Source organism: Gobio gobio (assembly GCF_949357685.1).
Source record: "Gobio gobio genome assembly, chromosome: 15".
In the NCBI taxonomy this organism is placed as follows: domain Eukaryota; kingdom Metazoa; phylum Chordata; class Actinopteri; order Cypriniformes; family Gobionidae; genus Gobio; species Gobio gobio.
In genome coordinates this window covers 40,905,853-40,931,275 of record NC_137108.1, presented here as the reverse complement: position 1 = coordinate 40,931,275, position 25,423 = coordinate 40,905,853, and the positions used below count along the sequence as shown (strand labels likewise).

Sequence of the window (25,423 nt, the reverse complement as noted above, 5' to 3'; positions counted from 1 at the left end):
ACTCTAATGTTCAAAAGTATTGTAGCGTAGTCCTACACCCTGGACTATTTTGAATACTGAAGCAACACTATATGTTAATACAAACAACGGTTGCGTTGGAGTGATGGAAGAAGAATGATTACAGAAGTGAGGTAAGCAGCTTTTTAAATACCCTTATGTTGTGAATGACAGGATTAGATGTTCCATGTTCCATCCGAACTTGAGTTTATAAGTCCTTTATAAGTTCGAAAACACTTCAGCACAAACAAGTGAAGTGAAAGCCATACAAACGTTCATACATAAAAGTGATGTGTTCTTGTTTATTTGTCCCCTGTCCGCCCTCTGCTGGAGTATATGTATACTGCACACACCTGCACATTCTTATTTTATGAAAAAAATTGCTTTTAAACATGAGCAACAGTAGTTTTACTAACCCTAACCCTTAGATTTAGAGCTCAGAGATTGTGAACCAAAGCTAAGATCCTAGCAAAATGTGAGTGTGTGGAGTTTAATATAAATATTGTAATCAAGATTAACAAAAGACACGTATACCTTTTAAAATACCCTTTCAAGAAGATCAAAACATATTAAGATATACATATATCAGTGATTTATGAATAAAGAAGAAGAATAATGACTGGCAATGAATTTTGTTTATTCTCCCAGACTGGTTATTTGTGAAAAGTTTCATAGAGATTTTAGAAATATGTATTTGCTGGTAGGTCACTATCCCAGTAGCGGAAGTCTGGAGTTGTTCTAACCTCACTGAGCCTTTGTGAAACAAAATAAAACCAAGGCTATGTATGTAATAGAGAAAAAGCTCTGGATAAAAAGCATTTGTCAAAATATGCTGTAGTCCAGTGGCTAAAGATCTAAGCTGAAAACAGAATCACTGTAGGTTCAACCCCACCAAGAGCTTGTATCAGACATTTGGCTAAAATGTAAATAGTATCTTCCTCCCAACATCCAGTACATTTAGATTAGCAGTATCTAACACAATCTGAGGAAAATAATCACTTGGCTATATTAATAGACTGCTTTACCTTGATGCTGTTCTTGTCTTGAGTCTTGGCATTTTCATTTTTTCTTTCATCAAGTTGTAGCTAATTAAGGTAAAAGGCAGTTCATGAGACTCCACCTCCTAAGTGAAATTTATGCATAAAATATCTGTGATATTATGGGTGGCACAGTCATGGCTCAGTGGGTAGCGCTGTCGCCTCACAGCAAGTCTCTTGTTAGATTCACGGTTGACCAAGGAGGATGTGTGTGAAGTTTGCATGTTTATGAGACTCCACTTTGTGCTCAGGTTTTGTTCATAATCCAAAGACACGAAGGACAGGTGAATTGGACACTTAATTGTGCATAGTTGCATGTGTGTGTGTGTGTGTGTGTGTGTGGTAGCCCAGCAATGGACTGGTTATTTGTTCAGGGTGTTTCTCTTTTTGACTCCATGCAGCTTCCCTGGCCGTGACCCTAAAAGCAGGTTGGAAAATGGATGGATGTTTCTGAAACCTCACACTATTCTGGGATATGTAGCTTATTATTATACAGTATGCAGCAGTATAACTCTGGTCACTATTCTGATAAAATGTCATAAAACACCAAACATTTGAATAAGCTGGCAAGAGACTGTTTTTGATAATGTTTTATGATGATTCATATCTTGTAATCTTGTATTTACACCCATTGCACCTAATAATTACAGCAAAAAACTAAAACAAACGTGTTTATCACAAGTTCAATACAATACAAATGTTAGCATCTGTGACATGCATGCTGTTGATTACATTCTGAAAATAATTTATAACTCGTCAGGCTCGTACGGTTGTAAAAACAATGAGAAAACATGTTTACAGTGGTACATTTACAAAGGTAGCCTATGGGAGTATCACACTATTAATAATTAATATGAAACTGTCACACTGTTTTAAAGTTTAGCTCTCTAATACTTGATCATGTTAGCATGAGACTGTTTAAATTATATCCAGGAAAGTGAATAAGGAGCTCCAATAAAGCTCTGTAGCAAATTGATTTCATCAACAGATAAGAAATTGACCGTTAATTTCCTAATTAGTTTGATGGAATGTCAAAAGGACCTGGATTATAGTTCACTGGAGGTGCAGAAGGACTTGATTGTAGCTAGGTGGAGGTTCAAAAAGACGTGAATCATAATTTAGTGGAGGTGCAGATGGGACTGCATTAAAATTTGGTGGAGGTGCAGAAGGACTTGGGTTGTAGTATGCTGGAGGCGCAGAAGGACTGGGGTTGTAGTATGCTGGAGGTGCTAAAGGACTTGGATCGTAGCCTTGAAGCTCAATATTGTTGCCAGTCATGTAAGGCACATCCCTGTTTATGTAACTGACTGCAATATGTCTTGACTAAAAGAAACACAACAAAAAGAACATTATTGTGTTGCATTCATTATTGGATGTATCTAAATGGGATGCAGTGACTCCTAGTGGCAGCTGTTAATCTAACGTCTAATGCATTAATTAACCAATCAGAATGGATATGAAAATGAGGTCACTTGTTTCTGTCAAAAATGCAGCTAAACTCTGTATTTTGTTCTGTCTCAATGAAAGTACTAATATCCAACACAAATTGATTTAAAAATTTTATCAATGACACAAACAACCTCTTATATAACTGTTGGCTGATTGTGTTGCTTCTGTAGAGCTTAGAACCATCATTAAACAAATACAACTCTTTCTGTCAAGCTGCTTTTGTGAACTGCTTCAATTTATTCATTGAAAAGAAGAGCTGGTTTTCAGTGAAAAGTTGAATTCCTCACACAAAGCTATCCTTATTAAATATATTTAGAATGCTAGTAATATATAGCTGGCATCATGGACATAAGGATGACTTTTATTTAGCTTTTTTGTTATTCTGCAGAATTAAAGTCTCAGTCCTCGTTCATTTTCATTATATTGCATTCTAAATAATTTCACCTTTTGTGTTCCATGGAAAAAAAGTACTGTAATAGGGGTATTGAACGCATGAATGAGGGTGAGTAAATATTGTCAGAATTCAATTTTGTCTTACATTTTTTACAGATTATTTAAAGGCAAAATATGTCATTTTCGCCGCTAGAGGTCGCTTATTCAAAACAAAGGCGTAGCTTGATGATGCCTTGATTTTGCGGGATCATGGGAGATGTTGTCTTCACCTCAAAAGAATCCGACGGGACCCGGGCAGAAATCATATTCATGGATGAGCTATTGTATTAAAGATTTGTGACCCATGCTGGCAAAAAAAGGGGTCGGAATGCGCACAGGATAATTTCAAGCTTCAGGCAAAACAATTGAAAAATTACGATTTTGGTCAATTTTGAGGTTTCCAAGGTTTTCTAGTGATCACAATGCTCAAAATAGCAATTATACATTATACAATTATACTAAAAGTATCTTTATTTGTACGTTTTTGGAGAGGAGTACCTTTCCTTTGTTCATGAAAACGATCTTACTCGCACAAACAAGCCTCAGACAGCGCGCGATCCTGATATACAAGTAGGCCTACACAGTATTTCAAAATGTCTGTCTTGGCAAGTATTCACGCGAACATTATCTGTTATGTCTTATGTGAACATTTGGTTAACTGTTTGGGAAAAAACATCTGATGTGTGACATTATTTTAGGTCTGTCTGTTTCATTAATGTTAATCAAACAATTGTGGTATCATGGAGAAAAAAAAAGTTGAATATATATTTTTCCTATAGGTATTTGGTGTGTGTGTCAAATTTTGTGCTATTACCAGGGATTTTAAGGTATGGTTGATAGGTGATTTTTTTTAGGAACCTTCAGAAAACTTTAACTCGATTTTTCTCAAAATTGAGAATGTTGACTCTGTCAACCTCAAACAGGTGTAGCGCAGTCATTTTTGTCCGATTAAAACAAATCGTACACCATTTTGAAGGTTTTTCAATAGAGAATGTAATTCAATCTCATTTTTGACCATTTGCTCATTGCGACTCATTTTGCCAGCACAGGTCACATTTATTAACATTACTGGTATGAAGCAGGATGGGGCTGAAAACCGTTGGAGCGGAACGAGGCCGCTAGAGCGATTGCTAATGAGAGACAAGCACGACAGGCGACACACGGCTCAAGAGCAGTGGAGCTTTTATTATGCCACAGACGAGCGCTTCCACTTCTTACACTCATGCGTGTATGTGGGGTAACGCAGCGCTATTTTATCATATTAGATACATTTGAGTGTGTTGAAAGTTATGCTATAATGCTACTCTATGCGTTCACTCGGCGGCTACTCTGAGACACTTGTTGCACACTGCAGTAAGCTAGATTGATATTAGGCATGGTAAAACATTGTATTTGTGGTAAATTAAGAAAATGAGATTCAAACTATATAACAATGATTCATGTACTGTCTATGAGTATATCCAAACAGTTGCTCACCTGTCTAATAAAGCACATGATATATTAAAGCGTCTTTTATGTTTCCATGGTTTCTACAAAATCGAAAAACCGTTACCCAGAAATCGTGGGTAACGGGGATATGATGTCATTGATAGACTGGTTAAAATAGTTTATTTCTCTGGATTTAAACATCCTTGGAAACATTTGGGATAACGTAAGAACACATAACATTGTTCTAGTGGCTTTTGGATATTTGAATAAAAAAATCTTACATAGTGTGCCTTTGAGTTAATAATCTTTGAACTTCATCTTAAAGAGTTTTACCTTTGTCCTGCAGCAATCACAAGAAGTTGAGGCAACGATAACAGAGATGATGAAGACCAGAACATCACAGACAACCAAGATATTTAGAGTCACACCCTGAGTGAGTATAGACAAGATGATTTTAAACTTAAACACATTTCTACATTTCATGACAACTCTCAGAAAATGTTTTGCATGGTAATGGATATGACAATATTAATGTATTTGGTCTTGGCGGAATAGATCTACTACGTTGCTGCTGAATTGCGGCTGCTGTTTATTATTGCTGTTGCAGAGCAAGTACAGGAACTTGCTACTGCCAATACATAGGTCGATACGCTGCTGTGAGTATGTAAGACATGCTGCTGCTGCGCAAATAACATACCGTATTTTCCGGACTATAAAGGCCGCAACATACTCCGCAAGAACAGAGAAAAAAGTTCTCGCTCCCAGGGCTGCAAGAACAAAATTACGTCATTTTGTTCTCGGAGCCCTGGTTTGGGAGTTCTCGCAGCTCGTTCTCGACACATCGTCTGAGCAGAACTTTTTTCTTGTGGGTGTCCGAGAACTATTGTGTGATTGGTCCGAATTTTAAAGTGAGCGGGGTTAATGCGGAGAAACGGAGATTTTCGGCACCTGCTTTTCTCGTGAAGTATGTAATGTCCTGGCCAGAACGAACTTTGTTCTTGTTCTTTCCACCTCGAGAAAACAAACAAATTTCTTTGTTCTTGCAGAGTATGTAGCTACAGGAGCAGCATAGAGCGCCCTCTCGCGGCTGTAGACGTAGCTAAATGTTCATTCTTGTCAGTCAGTATGAATTAATTTTGATATATAAGTCGCACCTGACTCTAAGTCGTAGGACCAGCCAAACTATGAAAAAAAGTGTGACTTGTAGTCCGGAAAATACGGTATATCAATTACCCATAGCAGATCTATACAGGTGGAGCTGGGGAAGGTGGAGGATTTTAGACGATCTCTGAAAGCGCACTGCAAACTGTTATAGTGAATGGTAACCAGCTATTTAAATGTTGAGCAGCAAGCTCATTGGCTGCAGATGCGACATGACCCAATCAGCTTGTGCCAAGCAGTTAATGCTGTAATTATTATCAGCTGCGTTAAGAACCCATCGACCTGTGCCATCTAGAATTAGGTTTCATGACAGAATTAGGCATTTTATTAGTCATAAATAGTCATTTGTCTTGAAGAAAGGGTCAGAAATGGCACATTGTGACTGATAAAAACGTTATGAAGCACACATTAGTGTAGTAAATGGGGTACAGTTGAAACTTCTTTTATTTTTAATCACACTTATATTAGCACTTTTGATGTAAGTTTGGCAGATATATTTGATTTTTTTGTGAGATTCAAAGCAGGACATCTACTTACATCACTGTCAAGACAGTGAAATGGGATGGAGATAGCAGCTGCTATGGCATTGAAGCAGTTTAGAAATTGCGAGATTCTGACCTGAAATGGAAAAAAAGACCCTTTAGATATATCAGGAATGTTTAAAACATAATGCATTGCACTCTAGTACTATACTGTCCTTTAAATATTTTCTATTACATTAGATATTCAGACTAACCTGACAAGTGTTAAGCTTGCATGCAGCTAATACCGTCATAGATCCAGTTGAAACTGACTACAGTGAAGAAAATGAACATTATTGAGTATGTATTCATCGCACAATGTTGTCCTGGTGTTGATAAAATACTTACAATTAGACATGACCAGAGGAGATACAAAAATCCTGTCCAGATTGTTAAGACAATCATCCCCATACCCATTGATATTTCCAAAAACCTGTAAGATATAAAACAAGACAGTATCTGTTTCCCCATTTCCCCCCAAATCAAAATGAGCATGTAGCAGAAAGAAAAAGTTTTAAACAGTTTGCTTTACCCCCAGGACCTTTGGCCTGATCGTCATGAATTTAGACACCACACGCTGGTCAAATAGTGACGCTGGCTGCTGCAAAATGCTAGTCACATCATCACGTCTAGGCATCTTTAAACACACTGAGAGAGATATGAACGTTTCGAATCTGATGCATTTAACGATTTCGGTTGCAAGCTAACGTCCTCAAAAGAATATACTAATATTGGCTCCGGTTTATTAACCCTATACAAAAGTTAAAGGCATGCTTTTCTCTTTACTGTCAAACTAATCAGAGTGAAGAGGAACCAAATGTCTCTGTGAACATTCTCAGAGCGGAAAATCTGGATTTACTGGAAGAGCTGCTCAGACGACACGAGAAGCTAATCACTGTTGGCGAATTTACCTTTGTTTTTTCTCAATGCAACTTAAAAGTACAAACTAAAGATAACGGCACATGAGACTATTTTCTGGTGGTCAAAAAACAAAGTTTGGAAGGAGCATGTTCACTTGATGCATGTCAACATATAAAATCTGCACAAACTTACAAAACTGCCATCTGTGTAAATGATATACTTGATATACAATGAGCCAATAAAGAGGATTGATATATGATAGTTTGCACTGGTATTCTATTCTAGCCGCCTAGTCCAGCTTTTCCATAACCCACAAACACTGAGAGACAGACGATAGAATTGCAAAATACTCACACTATGTAACAATATATCAGCCCCCAACTTAAAATACATTCATATTAGTAGTATGTGAAGAAATATTTAAAACTTATGAAAGGAGTAATTATTGAGGTTGATGGCGTGTTTGTCTTGAGTCATTTTCCTTTTGTGTTTGTTTTAGTTTTTCTTAGTAAGTGTAGTTTTTTAGTCCACAAAATATGAAGAGAATGGGTCTCAAACATCACACTTTCAAGATGTAAACATTGGGTGAATTCAGGCTATATACTGTAGATAGGATTTTATAGCATAGGAACAAATATCCTTAATTTTGGATGGTTTTTTTTGGAAGAAGAGACTTGCTGATCTTGAGGCATTTAGAGAAATTAGCTTGGCATGTTTTGCAATCCAGGAAGTAGTTATCATCAAGTATATCGCTGCGCCACTGCATTGTCAGAATGGCCGAGTGGTTTAAGGCGTCAGACTCAACAGGTCATGATTATGAGTGTTGAGCATTCTGTTCTCCGGATGGAGTCGTGGGTTCAAATCCCACTTCTGGCAAAAGGCTTTTGGAGTGACAGGATTAGAGGACACCGCTTCAATGACAGAATGTAAATAAGAGGGTTTTGTAAGCTCAGGATGTGTTAGAGCAATGCAATAACTGATCACTATGATAGTTTTTTGTTTGTTCAAATAAAATACAATACAGTACAGGAAACCTAATGCCTTTATTTGTATTATGTTAATCGTATATTTAAATAGTTAAATGCTGAAATAGAAACACAAAATAAAGTCATATGACAATTTTAGAGTCTATTTTAGACCTCTATCCATCTACTGTAGCCCAGATTAAAGGAGAATACATGCAGAGAAGCTATGAACCACAAGGGGGCATCCCTGCACAAAGATTTTAGAGCCAAAAGTATTGTAATCTCTAATATATATATAATGTGTAAAATGTTATTGTTACTAATTCACTGATGAAGTAACATCATCATACATACAACATTCATACATAGTTGTTCATAGTTGTTTTTTTGTTTATATTTAAATAAAAGATCTGCACACTGTTATTCTCCCCTTTATTTAGAAAAAATTAAAAGTGGCAACGTTTCGGTCAAAGACCTTCGCCAAGCACGAAGTGTCCTCATTTGCCACAACAAAGCACAATTAAAAATAAAAAAAATTTGACAACAAAAACAATAGTGACCAGTTACAACTGTGATGTGCAATATTATGGACCTCCATCAGGCATTAAAATGTCTTCAGATGAAAACTAAAGCAAAACTGAAGGATGATAAAACAGAAAAATAATCAAGTACTGTACAAAACTACAATATATGATACATTTAGGGTCTGCAAACAGTTTGTGTAACAGATGGGTCTTTGGTTCAAAAACAGTTTGTGAAATCCTGAGTTACAAACCCTTAAATGCATTTAAATCAGGCCTGTCAAATTATTAATCACGATCAATCGCATTCAAAATAAATGTTTGTGTGTACATAAAATATGTGTGTGTACTATGTATAATTATTATGTATATATATAAATACACACACATGCATGTATATATGTAAGATTTTTTTATATTTATATATGAAATATTGATATTTATATATAACATAAATTATATAATATATATATATATATATATATATATATATACATACATGCAATTATTTCATAAATATACACATATACATAAATATATATATATGTATGTGTGTATTAAAATAAACATAATAATTATACATAGTACACACATATTTTATTTAAACACAAACTTTTATTTTGTATGCAATTAATCGTTTGACAGCCCTATTTTAAAATGTAAATAAATATTTTCATTACAATGTTATTTGTCATCCACTCTGTGCTTGTAATAACAACCCTGTCAAGCACGAGGACAACTTCCAATGAAATTAAAATAATAGTTTGATTATCATTATGCAATTATGTTTTCTTAATGAACATTATTATTATTAGAAACTTACTATAGTGGTTCTCTGGGTTGGCTGGTTAAGCCCTGCTGTACAACCAACCCCTATGCTGTTAGAGGTTGGATAGTTTTACCTTGACATCCCTTTTTGTTTTTATCTCTCATTCTACAACACATTAGGCCTAATAATAACACCATAATACTTCTTTCAAATCATCATGCTCTTCCTCACCGCGAGTTCTTTCTCTTCCCTAATGGACTTTGTAGGCCACCCAATAGCCAATCAACCCCTCCCCTTCTTATTAATATTCATATTCTAGCGTCGTTCCGACGATGTTATTGGCTAGGGAAAAAGCCGGTCGTCTGAGAGTGAACGGATGAGATCACCTGTCAATCTCAAAATGGGCGGGATTTGCCAAGCCCCGATATATGTAAAAATACCATTCACACGCTCTCAGTGGCTGTGACACGAGAGAAGGGGCATTTCGACATATCATATTCAAATCAGTCTCCGGCGAGGGACGGAAGAAGTGCCTAGTTTGAACAAATGGAGGAAGATAGCAATGAACAGATGAAACCTCTCTTAACCACAGTAAGCATAAAGTTATTTGTTGTTGTCTCTTCAGAGCGGAGAGTTTGGAAGCCTAGAGCGTTTCTGCGCGCGTTTATTTCAAAGAAAGAAAAGAGTCGGGGGGATGAGGGAAATGGATGGTGGGACTGGTTAAAAGCATCACTTTCTCTGGGTTGTTTAACGAGCCATGATATCCACATGGTCTTAGTGGACTTGAAAGGTGCCTGTTTTGCGATTGTATTGCCGTGGAAATGTACTTTCATTGTTTTGGGGTGATCACGCTTCTGCCAGGAAGTGTCGTTCAGATCATTGCGTCACAATAACGGTGAAAAGACGAGCGCATTAGACTATGAATCTCTCTCTCTCTCTCTCTCTCTCTCTCTCTCTCTCTCTCTCTCTCTCTCTCTCTCTCTCTCTCTCTCTCTCTCTCTCTCTCTCTCTCTCTCTCTCTCTCTCTCTCTCTCTCTCTCTCTCTCTCTCTCTCTCTCTCTCTCTCTCTCTCTCTCTCTCTCTCTCTCTCTCTCTCTCTCTCTCGATAAAAAGGATGTGGAGTATTTATACTTTATAGTATAACACACGTTATGGCTTTTGTTGTGTTTGATTTTTTTTATATATATAGAAACATACAAGCAATAATGAGTCTTTATTCTCTCTCTCTTTGATTTTTTATATATAATATAATATAATATAATATAAAAAACAGACAGTTTCTTGGTTGTATGTCACCATCACATTTCCCTTAAATAGTGATGTAATATTCCAGAAATTCAGAGATTAAACCAAAAAACAAACAAAACTAAGTCATAATCACATCATCCGTTCAGAATATGAACACTTAAAGGCACAATATGTAAGATTTTTGAATTAGAATATTCAAAAACCACTAGATCAATGTTATTTTGTTGACTTGTGTACTTGCATTATATCAAATGTTTCCAAGAATGTTTAAATCCAGAGAAATAAGCAATTTTAGCCAGGGCACGGACCATGTCCGTGCATCGCCTATCAAAGACCATGATATTTTGTAGAAACCATGAAAACTATATATTAAATTTGAAAATGTCTCTCGCAGTGGACATGCACCTACGATGACAATTTCAGACCCCTCCATGATTTCTAAGTGGGAGAACTTGCAAAATAGCAGCGTGTTCAAATACTTATTTTCCTCACTGTATATATACACACTCACCTAAAGGATTATTAGGACTTTCAACACACTCAAATGTATCTAATATAATAAAACAGCGTAAGAAGTGGAAGCGCTCGTCCGTGGCATAATAAAAGCTCCACTGCTCTCGAGCCTTGTGTTGCGCTTGTCTCTCATTAACAATCGATCCAGCGGCCTCGTTCTGCTCCAACGGCTTTCAGCCCCACCCTGCTTCATATTACAGTAATGTTAATACATCTTTAATACATTAGCTCATCCATGAATATTATTTCTGCCCGGCGGTAGAGGTGAAGACAACAACTCCCATGATTCCATAGGAATTTATTGTGCCTTTAAGATTGAAGTCCACTCATTTTTGTCACTTATGTTTGTCAGTAGAGGACTGTTATAAAATGTCAACCCAGTTAACATGAATTTTTATAGTAAACAATTGATTATTCACTCTCTTTCTGCTTTTATCGTTTTACATGTATGAGAAAGTGTGCACTAGGGCTGTAACGATTTGACCAAAAATAAAAACCTCGATTAAGTGAACATTTGACCTCGATTACGATTAATGAATGATTATTTTGCTTTTTTTCTTCTTTTTTTTTTGCCCTCATAAGGTTTTTGAGTAAGTTCACTGATAAGGTTTGTACTGTAAATATTTTCTACTATTAAAGGTGGAATTTTTTTTCTAATGAAAAAGTGCATTGTGATTTTAAAATACTTGAAGGAAACGGTTCACTTTCAGCAGTTATTGTCTATGGAGCAGATTTCTATTTGTTGTACATCAGATCACATACAAGAGCAAAATAATCGTTCATTAATCGTTATCGAGGTAAAATGTTAAAATAATAGTATGAAATTGAATGAATAAATGTAAAAATAAAACACTACATATACTTCACTATTAAATATACACTGATTATTATTAAGCTACTGTATTAATGTTTTTCAGTCAAGAGCAGTGAGTGATTTTCTCTTTGTCTTTTGTTGTTGTATTAACATTAAATGGATAGTTCACTCAAAAATGAGAAATGAATACAGGTTTGGAACAATATTAGAGTGAGTAAATAATGACATAATTTTAGAGGTGAACTGTCCCTTTAAGGACAGCGTGTTCACTGGCAAGGCTGCTTTCAATTTAAGACCTACATGCATCTGATATACAGACACACGCGATTTTACTTTCACTTTAGACATAACCGACTGTGTTTATGTTAACCTTGTGTGTATTTGACAGTATTAGCGCAGTAAGACTACTTAGTCCAGTAATCATGTGTTTGACATGCGTTTAGTGCGCGCGCTCGGAGAAGCTCTTGTTAAAACAGTGCATATGCACGCGAATGAGCCGGCAAGGCTTTAAAACGCATGCAAATGATGAACTTTCGTGATTGTGAATAACTATAGTGTTCCGTGAGTATAACTCTACCAGTAACGTGTGATGTGAATATATATATATATATATATATATATATATATATTACTCACCTAAAGGATTATTAGGAACACCTGTTCAATTTCTCATTAATCCAATTATCTAATCAACCAATCACATGGCAGTTGCTTCAATGCATTGAGGGGTGTGGTCCTGGTCAAGACAATCTCCTGAACTCCAAACTGAATGTCAGAATGGGAAAGAAAGGTGATTTAAGCAATTTTGAGCGTGGCATGGTTGTTGGTGCCAGACGGGCCGGTCTGAGTATTTCACAATCTGCTCAGTTACTGGGATTTTCACACACAACCATTTCTAGGGTTTACAAAGAATGGTGTGGAAAGGGAAAAACATCCAGTATGCGGCAGTCCTGTGGGCGAAAATGCCTTGTTGATACTAGAGGTTAGAGGAGAATGGGTCGACTGATTCAAGCTGAAAGAAGAGCAACTTTGAATGAAATAACCACGTGTTACAACCGAGGTATGTAGCAAAGCATTTGTGAAGCCACAACATGCACAACCTTGAGGCGGATGGGCTACAACAGCAGAAGACCCCACCGGGTACCACTCATCTCCACTACAAATAGGAAAAAGAGGCTACAATTTGCACGAGCTCACCAAAATTGGACAGTTGAAGACTGGAAAAATGTTGCCTGGTCTGAACGGTCTCGATTTCTGTTGAGACATTCAGATGGTAGAGTCAGAATTTGGCTTAAACAGAATGAGAACATGGATCCATCATGCCTTGTTACCACTGTGCAGGCTGGTGGTGGTGGTGTAATGGTGTGGGGGATGTTTTCTTGGCACACTTTAGGCCCCTTAGTGCAAATTGGGCATCGTTTAAATGCCACGGCCTACCTGAGCATTGTTTCTGACCATGTCCATCCCTTTATGACCACCATGTACCCATCCTCTAATGGCCACTTTATCCAGCAGGATAATGCACCATGTCACAAAGCTTGAATCATTTCAAATTGGTTTCTTGAACATGACAATGAGTTCACTGTACTAAAATGGCCCCCACAGTCACCAGATCTCAACCCAATAGAGCAACTTTTGGGATGTGGTGGAACGGGAGCTTCGTGCCCTGGATGTGCATCACACAAATCTCCATCATCTGCAAGATGCTATCCTATCAATATGGGCCAACATTTCTAAAGAATGCTTTCAGCACCTTGTTGAATCAATGCGACGTAGAATTAAGGCAGTTCTGAAGGCGAAAGCGGGTCAAACACAGTATTAGTATGGTGTTCCTAATAATCCTTTAGGTTAGTGTGTATATATACAGTGAGGAAAATAAGTATTTGAACACCCTTCTATTTTGCAAGTTCTCCCACTTAGAAATCATGGAGGTGTCTGAAATTGTCGTCGTAGGTGCATGTCCACTGTGAGAGACATAATCTAAAAAAAAAAATTCAGAAATCACAATGTATGATTTTTTACTATTTATTTGTATGATACAGCTGCAAATAAGTATTTGAATATTTGGTACAGTAGCCTTTGTTTGCAATTACAGAGGTTAAACGTTTCCTATAGTTTTTCACCAGCTTTGCACACACTGCAGGAGGGATTTTGTCCCACTCCTCCACACAGATCTTCTCTAGATCCGTCAGGTTTCTGGCCTGTCGCTGAAAAACACGGAGTTTGAGCTCCCTCCAAAGATTCTCTATTGGGTTTAGGTCTGGAGACTGGCTAGGCCACGCCAGAACCTTGATATACTTCTTACAGAGCCACTCCTTGGTTATCCTGGCTGTGTGCTTCGGGTCATTGTCATGTTGGAAGACCCAGCCTCGACCCATCTTCAATGCTCTAACTGAGGGAAGGTTGTTCCCCAAAATCTCGCAATACATGGCCCCGGTCATCCTCTCCTTAATACAGTGCAGTCGCCCTGTCCCATGTGCAGAAAAACACCCCCAAAGCATGATGCTACCACCCCCATGATTCACATTAGGGATGGTGTTCTTGGGATGGTACTCATCATTCTTCTTCCTCCAAACACGTTTAGTGGAATTATGACAAAAAAGTTATATTTTGGTCTCATCTGACCACATGACTTTCTCCCATGACTCCTCTGGATCATCCAAATGGTCATTGGCAAACTTAATACGGGCCTGGACATGTGCTGGTTTAAGCAGGGGAACCTTCCGTGCCATGTATGATTTCAAACCATGACGTCTTAGTGTATTACCAACAGTAACCTTGGAAACGGTGGTCCCAGCTCTTTTCAGGTCATTGACCAGCTCCTCCCGTGTAGTTCTGGGCTGATTTCTCACCTTTCTTAGGATCATTGAGACCCCACGAGGGGAGATCTTGCATCCAGTCCGAAGGAGATTGACCGTCATGTTTAGCTTCTTCCATTTTCTAATGATTGCTCCAACAGTGGACCTTTTTTCACCAAGCTGCTTGGCAATTTCCCCGTAGCCCTTTCCAGCCTTGTGGAGGTGTACAATTTTGTCTCTAGTGTCTTTGGACAGCTCTTTGGTCTTGGCCATGTTAGTAGTTGGATTCTTACTGATTGTATGGGGTGGACAGGTGTCTTTATGCAGCTAACGACCTCAAACAGGTGCATCTAATTTAGGATAATAAATGGAGTGGAGGTGGACATTTTAAAGGCAGACTAACAGGTCTTTGAGGGTCAGAATTCTAGCTGATAGACAGGTGTTCAAATACTTATTTGCAGCTGTACGGCTGTGCAGCTGTATACAAATAAATAGTTAAAAAATCAAACATTGTGATTTCTGGATTATTTTGTTTAGATTATGTCTCTCAAAGTGGACATGCACCTATGATGACAATTTCAGACCCCTCCATGATTTCTAAGTGGGAGAACTTGCAAAATAGCAGGGTGTTCAAATACTTATTTTCCTCACTGTATATAATGACACATGTACATATACATACATTAAAAAAGAGTAAATCGAACAATCAGCATTTTAGAAGTGTGCTGTGCGTGCGTCTCTCTCTCTTTCTAATTCCTCAAAAGCTTAATTCCCATGTAGTCATTATGGCTTCAGCTTATATTTCCATTGCGTCACAAAATATTTGTCTTCAATAGATACTTACATCCTTGATGCACTTTGAATTCATGTGTATATTTAAATAGGGACAGTACTACGTCACTTACTGAAACAGTAACAACTATTAAGTAAAGATACAGTATGAATATTGCTCGCTTGCTATAAGCAGTTAAGTCTAAGTATATAAGCTCATATAAGTAAATACATACAATGCTTGTGAATTCAATAGAAACATCTTAAGTGGAACACTAAATTGCAGTAGCCCAAGCAGTGGCTGTCTGGCTGAAATTTTATTTATCTTTTTATTTAAATAGGCAGTGTGAATATTGTTACTTTTTGTTTTATCTTTTCAAAGCATGTAAAGCATAACATAAGGGCTTATGTTTTCATATAAACAGGAACCAGTAGGCCCTCTCTACACTGAATTTTTTTTTTTTTTTTCTAATGACAGCGTTACACTTTTAAAATGTTGGTAATACTCAAAGATAACAATCTCTGACTTGCTACCATCACTCACTCAAACACTCTTGTGTTTTCCCCACAATTTTCGCTCTTATGTTAGTGCAGGTATGTTGTCAGTATTATGTAATGCTGATTAAGGTTTAAATGGAACATCTGAGTTGGACTGGAATCCAGATAAGGAAATGCTTGCAAGTTATTGCATAAGTATGTATATTGTTTAGACATCACTAAACAAAGTTAGCATTCTATTTATCTGAAATGTTGCAATGGCAGTTTCTGTTGTATAACAAAGAGCCTTGTTTTAATTTCTTCCTGTTGCTTAGTTCACTGTTACTCATCACTCAAGTGTCTTCAGGACAATGATGCTCCTCCTCTGTTCTCTGCCGTGACTCTATCAGGATATTATGCGACGAGGGAAGATTTCATGGTTCGTTGATTGTGCGGTAACGTTACAGCACCGGTTCAGAATGGAAGATTAGACAGGAAGTTTTGTCATTGTTCTCCGGCTGGAGGATCAGCAGCTCTCGGGGTTGCTGGGACCCAGCAGACAATGCTGTTGATAAAGCCACAGAGGGCACAGCCGTAAGCTCAGCAGATTTAGAGTAGTTGGGGACAGTAGTATGAGACTCTTTGACCTGACAGTGTGCAGTAGTCAACACAGCTGCTCTGTTATAGCTAATTCACAACGTGTATTTCCAGTCTCACTTGTTTACCTATGTTGAACTTGAGAGACATAATGTTATATTGATCAGACATATGGTTGCCACAATGGTCTATATCTGTGCGTTAACTAGGCCTAGAGGGACTCTGGAAACCTTTTATTTTATGGGAGAGTCTGCAGAATGGATTTAAATGGAGCTGAGAATACTATAGTTTTATTTTGGATCACAAATATTTAATAAATGAGCACAGAAGTGGTGGGATCTTTTATATAGATTATTTTAAATGACACAATCCCTAATCACATGTAAAAAAAAAAGTGGGTTTTGTTGTTTCACATTTTTGACATATAAGATTTTGTTAATCTTAGATGAGGGTTTAAGACTGTTCAGCAGTGCAAAGTCTGTTTGCCAATGCCTAGTATTAGTTTAGTCTGTTTTATGTTTATAAAAGCGTATCTGAGAGAAGTATGGTAATACTTTTTCTTTTTTTTATTTGTTCTTATTTTTAGAGATGCACCGAAATGAAAATTCTTGGGCAAAGCTGAAGCAGAATAATAATAAAACACTTGGCCGAAGCCGAATACCGAGTGCGGTGTTCCAAATTTTTTTTTCTTCCATTATGCCAACTTTTTCACCATTGCATAAATTAAATAGTAAAAATTAGCTTTTTACTATTTTGTCTTGCTTTTTTTTAAAGATAAATAAATGACAAAACTACTGTGCTACTCAGCACATCAAAATACAATATTTGTTTATTAATTAGTGAATTCTTGAAGCATCCATTTACATTTGTTTCTAAGTATTTCCTTTCAGACAAACCATGTAACAGTGGTTCCTCCTAGATTAGAATGGGGCGTTTTTATTTTATTCTTCTTTGATGAAGCCCCCATCATTCATATAGACTGGCTTTAATTACAGGCATTAGCAGCTTTACTGGCTGAATGGCACGACTTCCTATAAAGGTTACTCTGTTGTCAGGGGCAACAGGTATGCATTTCTCTTCAGAAGCATTGTATATCAGGTCTTGACCACATTAATACATTTTTGTTTTAAAATGCATCTTTTTCTCTCCGTTTTGGCCTTCCATCCACACTGAGATGGTGTTAAAAAAAAACAAAAAAACGCTTTTTGAAAACGCTCTCTATAAAGTTGATACATTTGAAAATGCTGTTTTCGCGTTGTAGTGTGGCTTGTGAAAACGGAGGTATTTGAAAACGATGAGACCTGTTTAGTCAAGTGACGTTGTACCAATTCATGTTTATACCGGTATTGTGCCTGTTATCTGCTATTTGCTTTCACACAGTTGCTAAATATGTTACCTTGTACACTCTTCATATAACAGTACTGCAAAGATGACAGAAAATGTACTTGCATTTGCTGTCCTGGGACAAAACATGAGAGCAGTTGCGTTTTAGACGTATAATGGTTATTTAGTGCGATCTGGATGCATCAGTGAATGGTGAGATATTTTGATCCTGCCAGAATAATTGCGTGATAACTTTATTATGTCTTGGTCTGTCTGTATCATCCCAGTGAGCTTTTATGAGTGTGAATTTAGCGTTTTCCAACGTTTCAGTGTGTATGAGAAACTTTTGGAAAATGCTTGAAAGCGCTAGTTTTGAAACGAAAATCACCGTTTTCAAATGTACCCGGATTAATGTAGAAGTAGCCTCAGTTTGCATACAGCTTTAGTAGCATTGTGTCTGTGTGATAGCAACATTTGTTCTCTTTTACACATTTTAACTTTTTACTATTGGATATTATTTTTGTTTTTTATGGTCTTATAATATCTGGTTGCCATTTATGTGGGGTTTACAGTATAAAAACAGCAAGATGTGTCATTTAGGTACTTACATTTTTTATTGACATGGCAAATTGTAACAAAAAATGACAGTGCTCTAACAACAGTTGTTAGCTGAATAGTACATTAATAAATGACAATTGACATTGTAATGAACTGAGTTCCAGTGAAATATCTTCACAATCCTCTATGATGTCTTTATGTCCTTCATTGTGTGTATTCTGAGTGGCAGTTTCTCTCTGCAGATGATGATGTTATGGTATGTGACAGCATCTGAAATACACATTGGCCCTCATTTATCAATCTTGCGTAGAAACGGACGTATATGTTGGCGTAAGATTATGCTTATGCTCTCACCGCCTGATTTCTGAAGCTGTGCGCACCTCTGAAATCCAGGTGTACGCAATACCTGCCCTTGATAAATGCCGCGGCTGAAAACGATCGTCATTAGAATAACACGCCCCTATATATTCAAGTCTCTGCCTCCCCCACGCCCTCATTTTACGCCATGGACACACGGAAGATGGCAAAGAAGCGAAACTTCTCTGACGTGGAGATCGAGACCATCACCGGGGAAGTGGAAAAAAAACTAAATTGTTTTATTTGGGAGTTTAAAGAGTGGGATTAAAGGCGCCCACAAAAAGGTGTACGGTGGAAATCCAGTTTAAATAGCTGTTTGGATGAGAAATTACCTATCACAATTCATTATTTTACAGCAAATAATTAACATTTAATTTCGTATCACGTCACATGTATTGGAGTGTACAATAGTGATGATGATGTGATGTGGAGTACCATTCATTCACATTAATATAATTGCATGACAATTTGTAAGATTCTTCTTATTATTATTATTATTATTATTATGATTTGTATTATTAATGACGCTTATTGTTATTTAGAAGAAGAATGTTGTTGTTATTATTATTATTATTTATTTTATTATTATTTAAAAGAAGGAGAATGTCATTTTTATTATTTTGTCAGTCTGAATTATTTTCAGTCCCAGTCCATGCGCAGCTGCCGGGCCTAACCTTGAACCGTCAGGTAAAGCGCACAGGCTCGCAACTGGAGGAATACATATGCCTACAAATCAAATGCTTTGGTAAAGTCACACAAATTAAACATTGAAGTCCATGTTGCACAAAAATAAACACTGAAGTTTATAATAACTATATCCCTATTCGCACGGGATTAGTATATGTGGGGACCTCTGGTGATTTGTAATAATTGCAGAGAATGTCTGCGATCTTAATCCCGTGTGAATCGGCCATGTCTGTAATATGTAAAGTAAATATTCCCCCGCAAATAACCATATTTCGCCAAACACCGAGGTCCTGTGATAACATTAGTCATTAGATCAGTCTATGATTGAGATGCATGCCATGAATGCACACTGTTAGTTCGTCCGTAAAGCCTCGTTTATACTCGACGCGCCCGCACGAACGCGAGGGTGCGCGCGGCAAAAATAAACGCGTGCAGTCGGCGTAGCGCGGAGGCTCGCACTGCGGAGCCAGGCGAAAGTAAACAATGCGCGCTCTGTGCGGCCGTGCACATTTTACTTTCGGTTTTGAATTAGCGCCAATTCGGCTGTGGGTTGCTTGAATTGTGGGTTCATTAGCCTATTATTTTTAATGAAAAACACAACAACAAAACAAATGACAAACTCCCTTAAATAGGCGCTTTTACGTTTCGCTTTGAAACCAAATCTTCCGCGATCATCTCCGTCAGCTCCTCACTTAAATCTGATGAATGACTCCTGCCGCTGCCGAGACTCACGGTCGGATCCTGCTTTATTAAGCAGATACGTTCAGTTTTTATTTGTATTGTCTGTTCTCTAACTGAACTAAATAATTTTATTACTATACAAAAAAAATAAGACGGTGGGCGGTGCCACGGTGGGCAAGTGATGTAACCGGTGTTGAGTCTGGACACCGGTAACACCGGCAACACCGACTATCGTAGCAAGCCTACAGCTTATCCCGTGCGAATGCGCCACGCAAAATTCAGATGTGGGGGAGTAATTTCTAAATCACACGAGGTCCCCAGATAATAGCCTACTTATCCCGTGCGAATAGGGCTTTAGTTGTTGTTGTTGTTTTTTTCACAGTGGGTCATAATATAGCATATCTTTGTCAGTGCGTTTTGTGGTGTTAGGAATTGTTTTTCTGCGCATTTTTGCACTAACTCAAAACGTGCGTACACCACCTCCTGAGCTGGCGTAGGATTTGAGCGTGCCGTACGCCAACGTCCATATTGATAAATCTCAAAGTCACCTTGGTTTTGGGTGTACGCCAGGTGTACGCTGGAAATTTGGTGTACGCACTTTTGATAAATGAGGGCCATTGAGTTTAGAGTTACAGTGTGTCTCTTCCAGTTGATTGACTGTATTAAAAGGAAAAAGTGATATAAAGTAATGGAATAGCTTTGATGTTTTTTGATGGGGGGGGTTATGTTTAGGCATAAAGTAGTAAAGGGGACATAACACACACACAGTTTCTGCCCATCTCTTGTTAATCTTGAGTACCCATAGAGTAGTATTGCATCCTTCATATGTCCGAAGAGTCTTTAGTTTTATCATATTTATAAAAGACTGATATGCTGTACTGATTTTTTCCGAAAATATCCAAACTCGTGAAGGCGTGCAGTGGGCGGAGCTAAAGAATCTCGATCTCGCACACAAAATACATCATGGCATTAACCCTGGATAACTTTCAATTCACTATACATTCATGTTGTTGACATTATATGCACTTACACTAGGGCTGCACGATTTGGGGAAAATATCTAATTGCGATTATTCTGGTTAAAATTGCGATTTAAAATGCGATTATTATTTATTAATTTTTACAAATGAAAAGTGTGTATATAACATTTTGTTTATATATTAATGTGACTAATAATTATAATTATTATTACTACTAAATAAAAATAAGAAATATTACTATTACAATAACATTCATTATTAAAATATTTAAATAGAGCATTTGAGAATAAATATAACAGTATAATAATAATATTTATATTTTACAGAAAAAAAATTTATGGGTTACCTGTTAGTATGCAGACAGCCTATGACTAAAAATCATTGGAAAGATCTAAGGCTTTATTGTAAAAAACAATTATTATTATACAAGTCTTTAATATGAAATATGAGCCTCTTATGCATCCACTGTGGGGATTAGAACTCCTGTACATTGAAGAAAAACATATGGATTGTCATATACATTTATTTAGAGAGAAGTAATATTTTTCTTATTTTCTACCCAAAAGTTTAATTCATACTAGAGGCCAGAGGGCGCCCTCGAGCAGAAACGGCACATTTGCGCCAGAGTAATCGTTTTCAGGAAATCCCTATGGGAAATCCCTAATGTGAAGCTCACGCTGCAGGCTGAATAAAACGAAGATAGAAACACGAAGATCATACTTCTACGACAAGATATGGTGTATTTGAGTTCTTCAAGCCTTCTCGCGTACTTTCATAATAATAAAAGTATGCAGTGCTGATTGACATTCTGTGATAAGAAGCCACATCAGCTCGACTGACGATATGAAGTGAGTTAAAACATTGTATTAAACGTTGTATTTGGTTGGACAACAGGTTTATGAACGCTTCGCATTACTAGTTTGTGAAGATGTTTGACACATGTTGCTCAAACTCGCAGTCTTTCAGACGGAGCAGCGTTTACTCCTTATCATTGAGCCGCTCTTCACTGACACGCTGGGCATTTATTTATTTCATTAAAATCGCAGCCTTTGCGCTTTCATAATTGCACATTATGAAAGTGCAATTAGGAAAGTGCCAAATCGCGATTGCGGTTCGATTTCGATTAATCGTGCAGCCCTAATTTACACGCAGATTGGCAACAAAACACAGACATTTAATGCAGTTTCACTCACCGCCTGCGGTTTCACTCATGACCGGGAACAAACAAACACACTTGCAGAACTCTGTTGCTGCCCTGGAAAACTGCATCCACTGTTTCCTTAAAGCTTGGTTATTTGGGAAGCTGAACAAGGTTATCTTTCCCTCACAAAATACTACTGTAAATCAGCCGTGGGCTGCTGTATTACCTAAAACTGTGTCTATTAATGCAGGTTGTCTGTCATTCTTACTACTTTGAGTAAAGATAAAGGATGGAGCAAGATTTGTTTTGCAAACATTAATGTTTACATCAGCTGGGCTAACGTATGCACTGTTATTGATGCAGTTCCCACATGTGCACCGCAATACATTAGAATATGTGCGCGTTAATGCTGATGGTGAGGAATTACAGTTGAAACACCTCATAATGTACCTCAAACTGAGTAGCATCACTGAGAACCTGTTGTTGGAGACCTACAAAACAAAATTAGGAAACTTTTAAATGGCATAATAGGGGCACTTTAACTGAAAAGAGCTGCTCACACTTACATGTTTTGTTACACTAAAAAGAGACAAATCAAGCTTATAGCATCAGTTCTGGCAGGTCACATTAGTCAAACTCGCATTAGCTGTCTGTCAGCTACTCACGTCTACCTATAGGAATACGACGTCTATCACCGCATATATATTTATATATAGCTCCTCAGTACTATCAGAAGCTATCGTGTTTCTCGAGAGCTCATTTACCCTCCTCCACCCCCAGCTCCTCCTCTCGTCCAGTCAGGATTTGGTATTCTAACTCTCCTTGAATCAGACTAAATTCCTGAATTATTTTGTACATTTAATATCAACGTTAATGATATCTGCAATACATTATGTTGGTTCTGTTCTGTTTACCCTAAGGGCGGTTATTGCTGCTCTTATCCATGCTAGGCTGCATGGATGCGCAGGGAGTTCTTGCCCAGAACAGAACAATACAATCCAAACTATATGCTAATAGTCAATTAATCATCTTTGACGATAGTGGTCCTGACAGAAAGACATGATTGGTAGGAAACCAGTTTCATTTTTTTTTAAGTTAAAATGTATAGACATTTAAAAAAAATCATGTACCTGTTGAGAATGTGTTGACAGTATGTGTAGTTGTATTATGTTTAGCTGAGCTCCAGAAAATCAATAATTAGGTGGCTTTGACAGTTACAGATTTGAAAAACAAAAAGGTGGGAAAAAAGAACCCTAAACTCTAACAAAGAACCATTTCAGCATATAAACGGTTCTTCAAGACGGTACTAAATAAAACTGTTACTGCGTGTAAAGAACTTTTAAAGAACCATCTTTTTTTAGCGTGTGGACATGGTGTAAATAAGAGGATAATTGTGCTATATATATTATGATTGTATAGTAGCTTATATTGCTTCATGCCCTTAAACACCCTAGGGCAATTGCATGCTGTCCTGGCTTCCCAGTGCTCAGGCCATGTATAGCTCCAGTGCTCGTGGAAAAACACATGCACGCTCACAACACCACCCCCTGACACACTGAAACAGCTCTCGGATATAAATATCGTCTCTTGTTTAGGTCTTTGCAACCAGGAGTGAGACCCATCCGACGTCAGCATAAGAACTGTCCACTGGCACAGTCGTGCATAATTCTCTCTCACTTCTGCTTCCTAGTTAGAGTGACAGATCTTGGTAGAAGCAGACTGACAATTTTAGGAAGTGCGTGGAGACTTCCTCTTTCACTGATCCTGATTGTAACTTGTGATTCCTTTTTGCTTTTAACTAAATGTTTAATGCTTTGATCTTTGGTTTTAAGATCTTTATCTAGTGGACCATATTAATGAGCTATAGCTGAATGATCAGTATCTCTGGACCTGGGCCATCATTGAAGCTTTTGTGGTCTTAAGTGCAGTTTGATTTTCTCCAAGTGACAAAGGTATAAAGTTCCTCCCCAGGGTCTGTGAAACATGCAGGACTTCTGGGGAGATGTTGTGAATTTGAGGACCACCAGAGGAGCTACAAAATTCTCGGTATGTTTTTTTTTTTGTGTGTATCTGACCTAATACAATTTTATTTTTGTTGAGCTTTGTGCATGATTCAGATTCTGCGTAGCTCATCAGATATGCTTTGGCTTGGTGTTAGTGTTTGCTCTGCGGGTTCGGTTTCAAAATATTGCCTTAAGAACTCTGTATATTGTACAGTACAGTATTTTCGACCACACATTATTGTTATTTCTGTTACAAAGAAAGTGTCACAAAACTGGGATAAAGTATATACTTTGAATATAAACACTGATGTCTATGGAAGAAATCAAAATCTTATTAACCCATCATGGCGCTTCTAATAATGATCACATCGGTGGCGACAAGTGAATGTTAAAAACATTTGTCATTGAATCATTTATTCAAGAGAATTGAAATCCAAAGTCTTTATGGCTACGTTCACACTGTCAGTCCAAATCCGATTATTTGTGTATCTGATTGGAATCAGATCTAAAATTATTGACGTCGACACTATGTATCGCAACTGTTCAGATCCGATTTGTTTGTCCATGGCGGCTCTTTCGTTTTCCGGAATATCTGCATTGGTTTCTATGGCAATGATGTTGCGTTGGTAGGCATAAGAAAAAAACAGCAACAACCGCAACATAGAGGGTTTTGCAATACAGATGTTGTCTTATTTACAACATGACATTGTACTTCTGAGGCCGCGGCAGAACCGTATGAGGTTGGTTCGTGCTGCTTTATTCTGTGCTGTTGTCTCTGACGGTTTGTCTCCGTTATATTGTAATTTTCTGCTTGTTTCCTATAATAATGTCTGACGTTTAAACTTTACGTGGTGTGAGACTTGGAGCTTAAACCGATTTTTGGCCGTTCAGACTTGCTAAATTTGATCGGCTTTCAATTGGATATGCACAAAAATCAGATTTGGACTGACAGTGTGAACATAGCCTATAAGTGACTCATTGAATCATTAATTCACACCGATTTAAAAAAAATAATTCATTCAGATTCATCAAACAGATTAAATAGACTGCAGCAATTAACATTTTGTCAGAACCTATATTAAACGTTTTTTTGTTTAGTTTTCTGTTCAGAATCGTGTGAGGATCGTGATCTCTATTTGAATATCTATGTGATTCTCAATTTATCCAGAATCGTGCAGTAGAAGTTTTTTCGTCCCGCTCCCGCTAGGTTCGATTCCGCACCCACCCGCTCCTGCTTAAAATTCGCACTGTTCACCCGCTTACTGCTTACTTAATTTTCTTTCCAACCTGACCGATCCCACTAAATTTAGACCTTGTTTCCTGATTCAAATTTCC

At 37.5% G+C, this 25,423-nt stretch overlaps 2 protein-coding genes across 8 annotated transcripts in view; one reads left to right on the top strand and one right to left on the bottom strand.

Annotated features, from left to right (window-relative positions):
- Positions 1 to 1,606: 1,606 nt before the first annotated feature.
- LOC307138414 (uncharacterized protein) lies at positions 1,607 to 6,867 on the bottom strand. Of its 3 annotated transcripts, XM_079836701.1 has the most exons (6): positions 6,558 to 6,829; positions 6,374 to 6,458; positions 6,241 to 6,297; positions 6,042 to 6,122; positions 4,677 to 4,772; positions 1,607 to 2,357 (listed from the first exon to the last, which is right to left on the bottom strand). In XM_079836701.1, the coding sequence occupies exons 2-6, from the start codon at positions 6,440 to 6,442 to the stop codon at positions 2,088 to 2,090; spliced, it is 573 nt and encodes a 190-aa protein (XP_079692827.1). In that variant the 5' UTR covers positions 6,443 to 6,458; positions 6,558 to 6,829; the 3' UTR covers positions 1,607 to 2,087. The 3 variants fall into 3 exon arrangements, with proteins under 3 accessions (XP_079692827.1, XP_079692828.1, XP_079692829.1); XM_079836702.1 differs by lacking the exon at positions 6,241 to 6,297 and having other exon boundaries at positions 1,617 to 2,357; positions 6,558 to 6,867; XM_079836703.1 differs by lacking the exon at positions 6,042 to 6,122 and having other exon boundaries at positions 1,617 to 2,357.
- Positions 6,868 to 9,590: 2,723 nt separating this feature from the next.
- The window catches only part of slc4a7 (solute carrier family 4 member 7), a 64,426-nt gene continuing 48,593 nt past the window's right edge, over positions 9,591 to 25,423 (top strand). For 3 of the 5 annotated variants that reach the window (XM_079836699.1, XM_079836697.1, XM_079836696.1), the window contains exon 1: positions 24,003 to 24,131. In XM_079836699.1, the coding sequence (XP_079692825.1) occupies positions 24,069 to 24,131 (63 nt within the window). In that variant the 5' untranslated portion in view covers positions 24,003 to 24,068. Of the gene's footprint in view, positions 9,733 to 24,002; positions 24,132 to 25,423 lie in introns of those variants that run through there. The other 2 variants (XM_079836698.1, XM_079836700.1) reach the window with 2 other exon arrangements.

Coding starts and splice junctions, on each gene's coding strand:
- LOC307138414 (XM_079836701.1), bottom strand. CDS start 6,442: ATGGGTATGGGGATGATTGTCTTAACAATCTGGACAGGATTTTTGTAT. Junction 6,123..6,240: donor GCAAGCTTAACACTTGTCAG/GTTAGTCTGAAT, acceptor TTTCCATTTCAG/GTCAGAATCTCGCAATTTCT. Junction 4,773..6,041: donor TTCACTGTCTTGACAGTGAT/GTAAGTAGATGT, acceptor ATACTCACTCAG/GGTGTGACTCTAAATATCTT.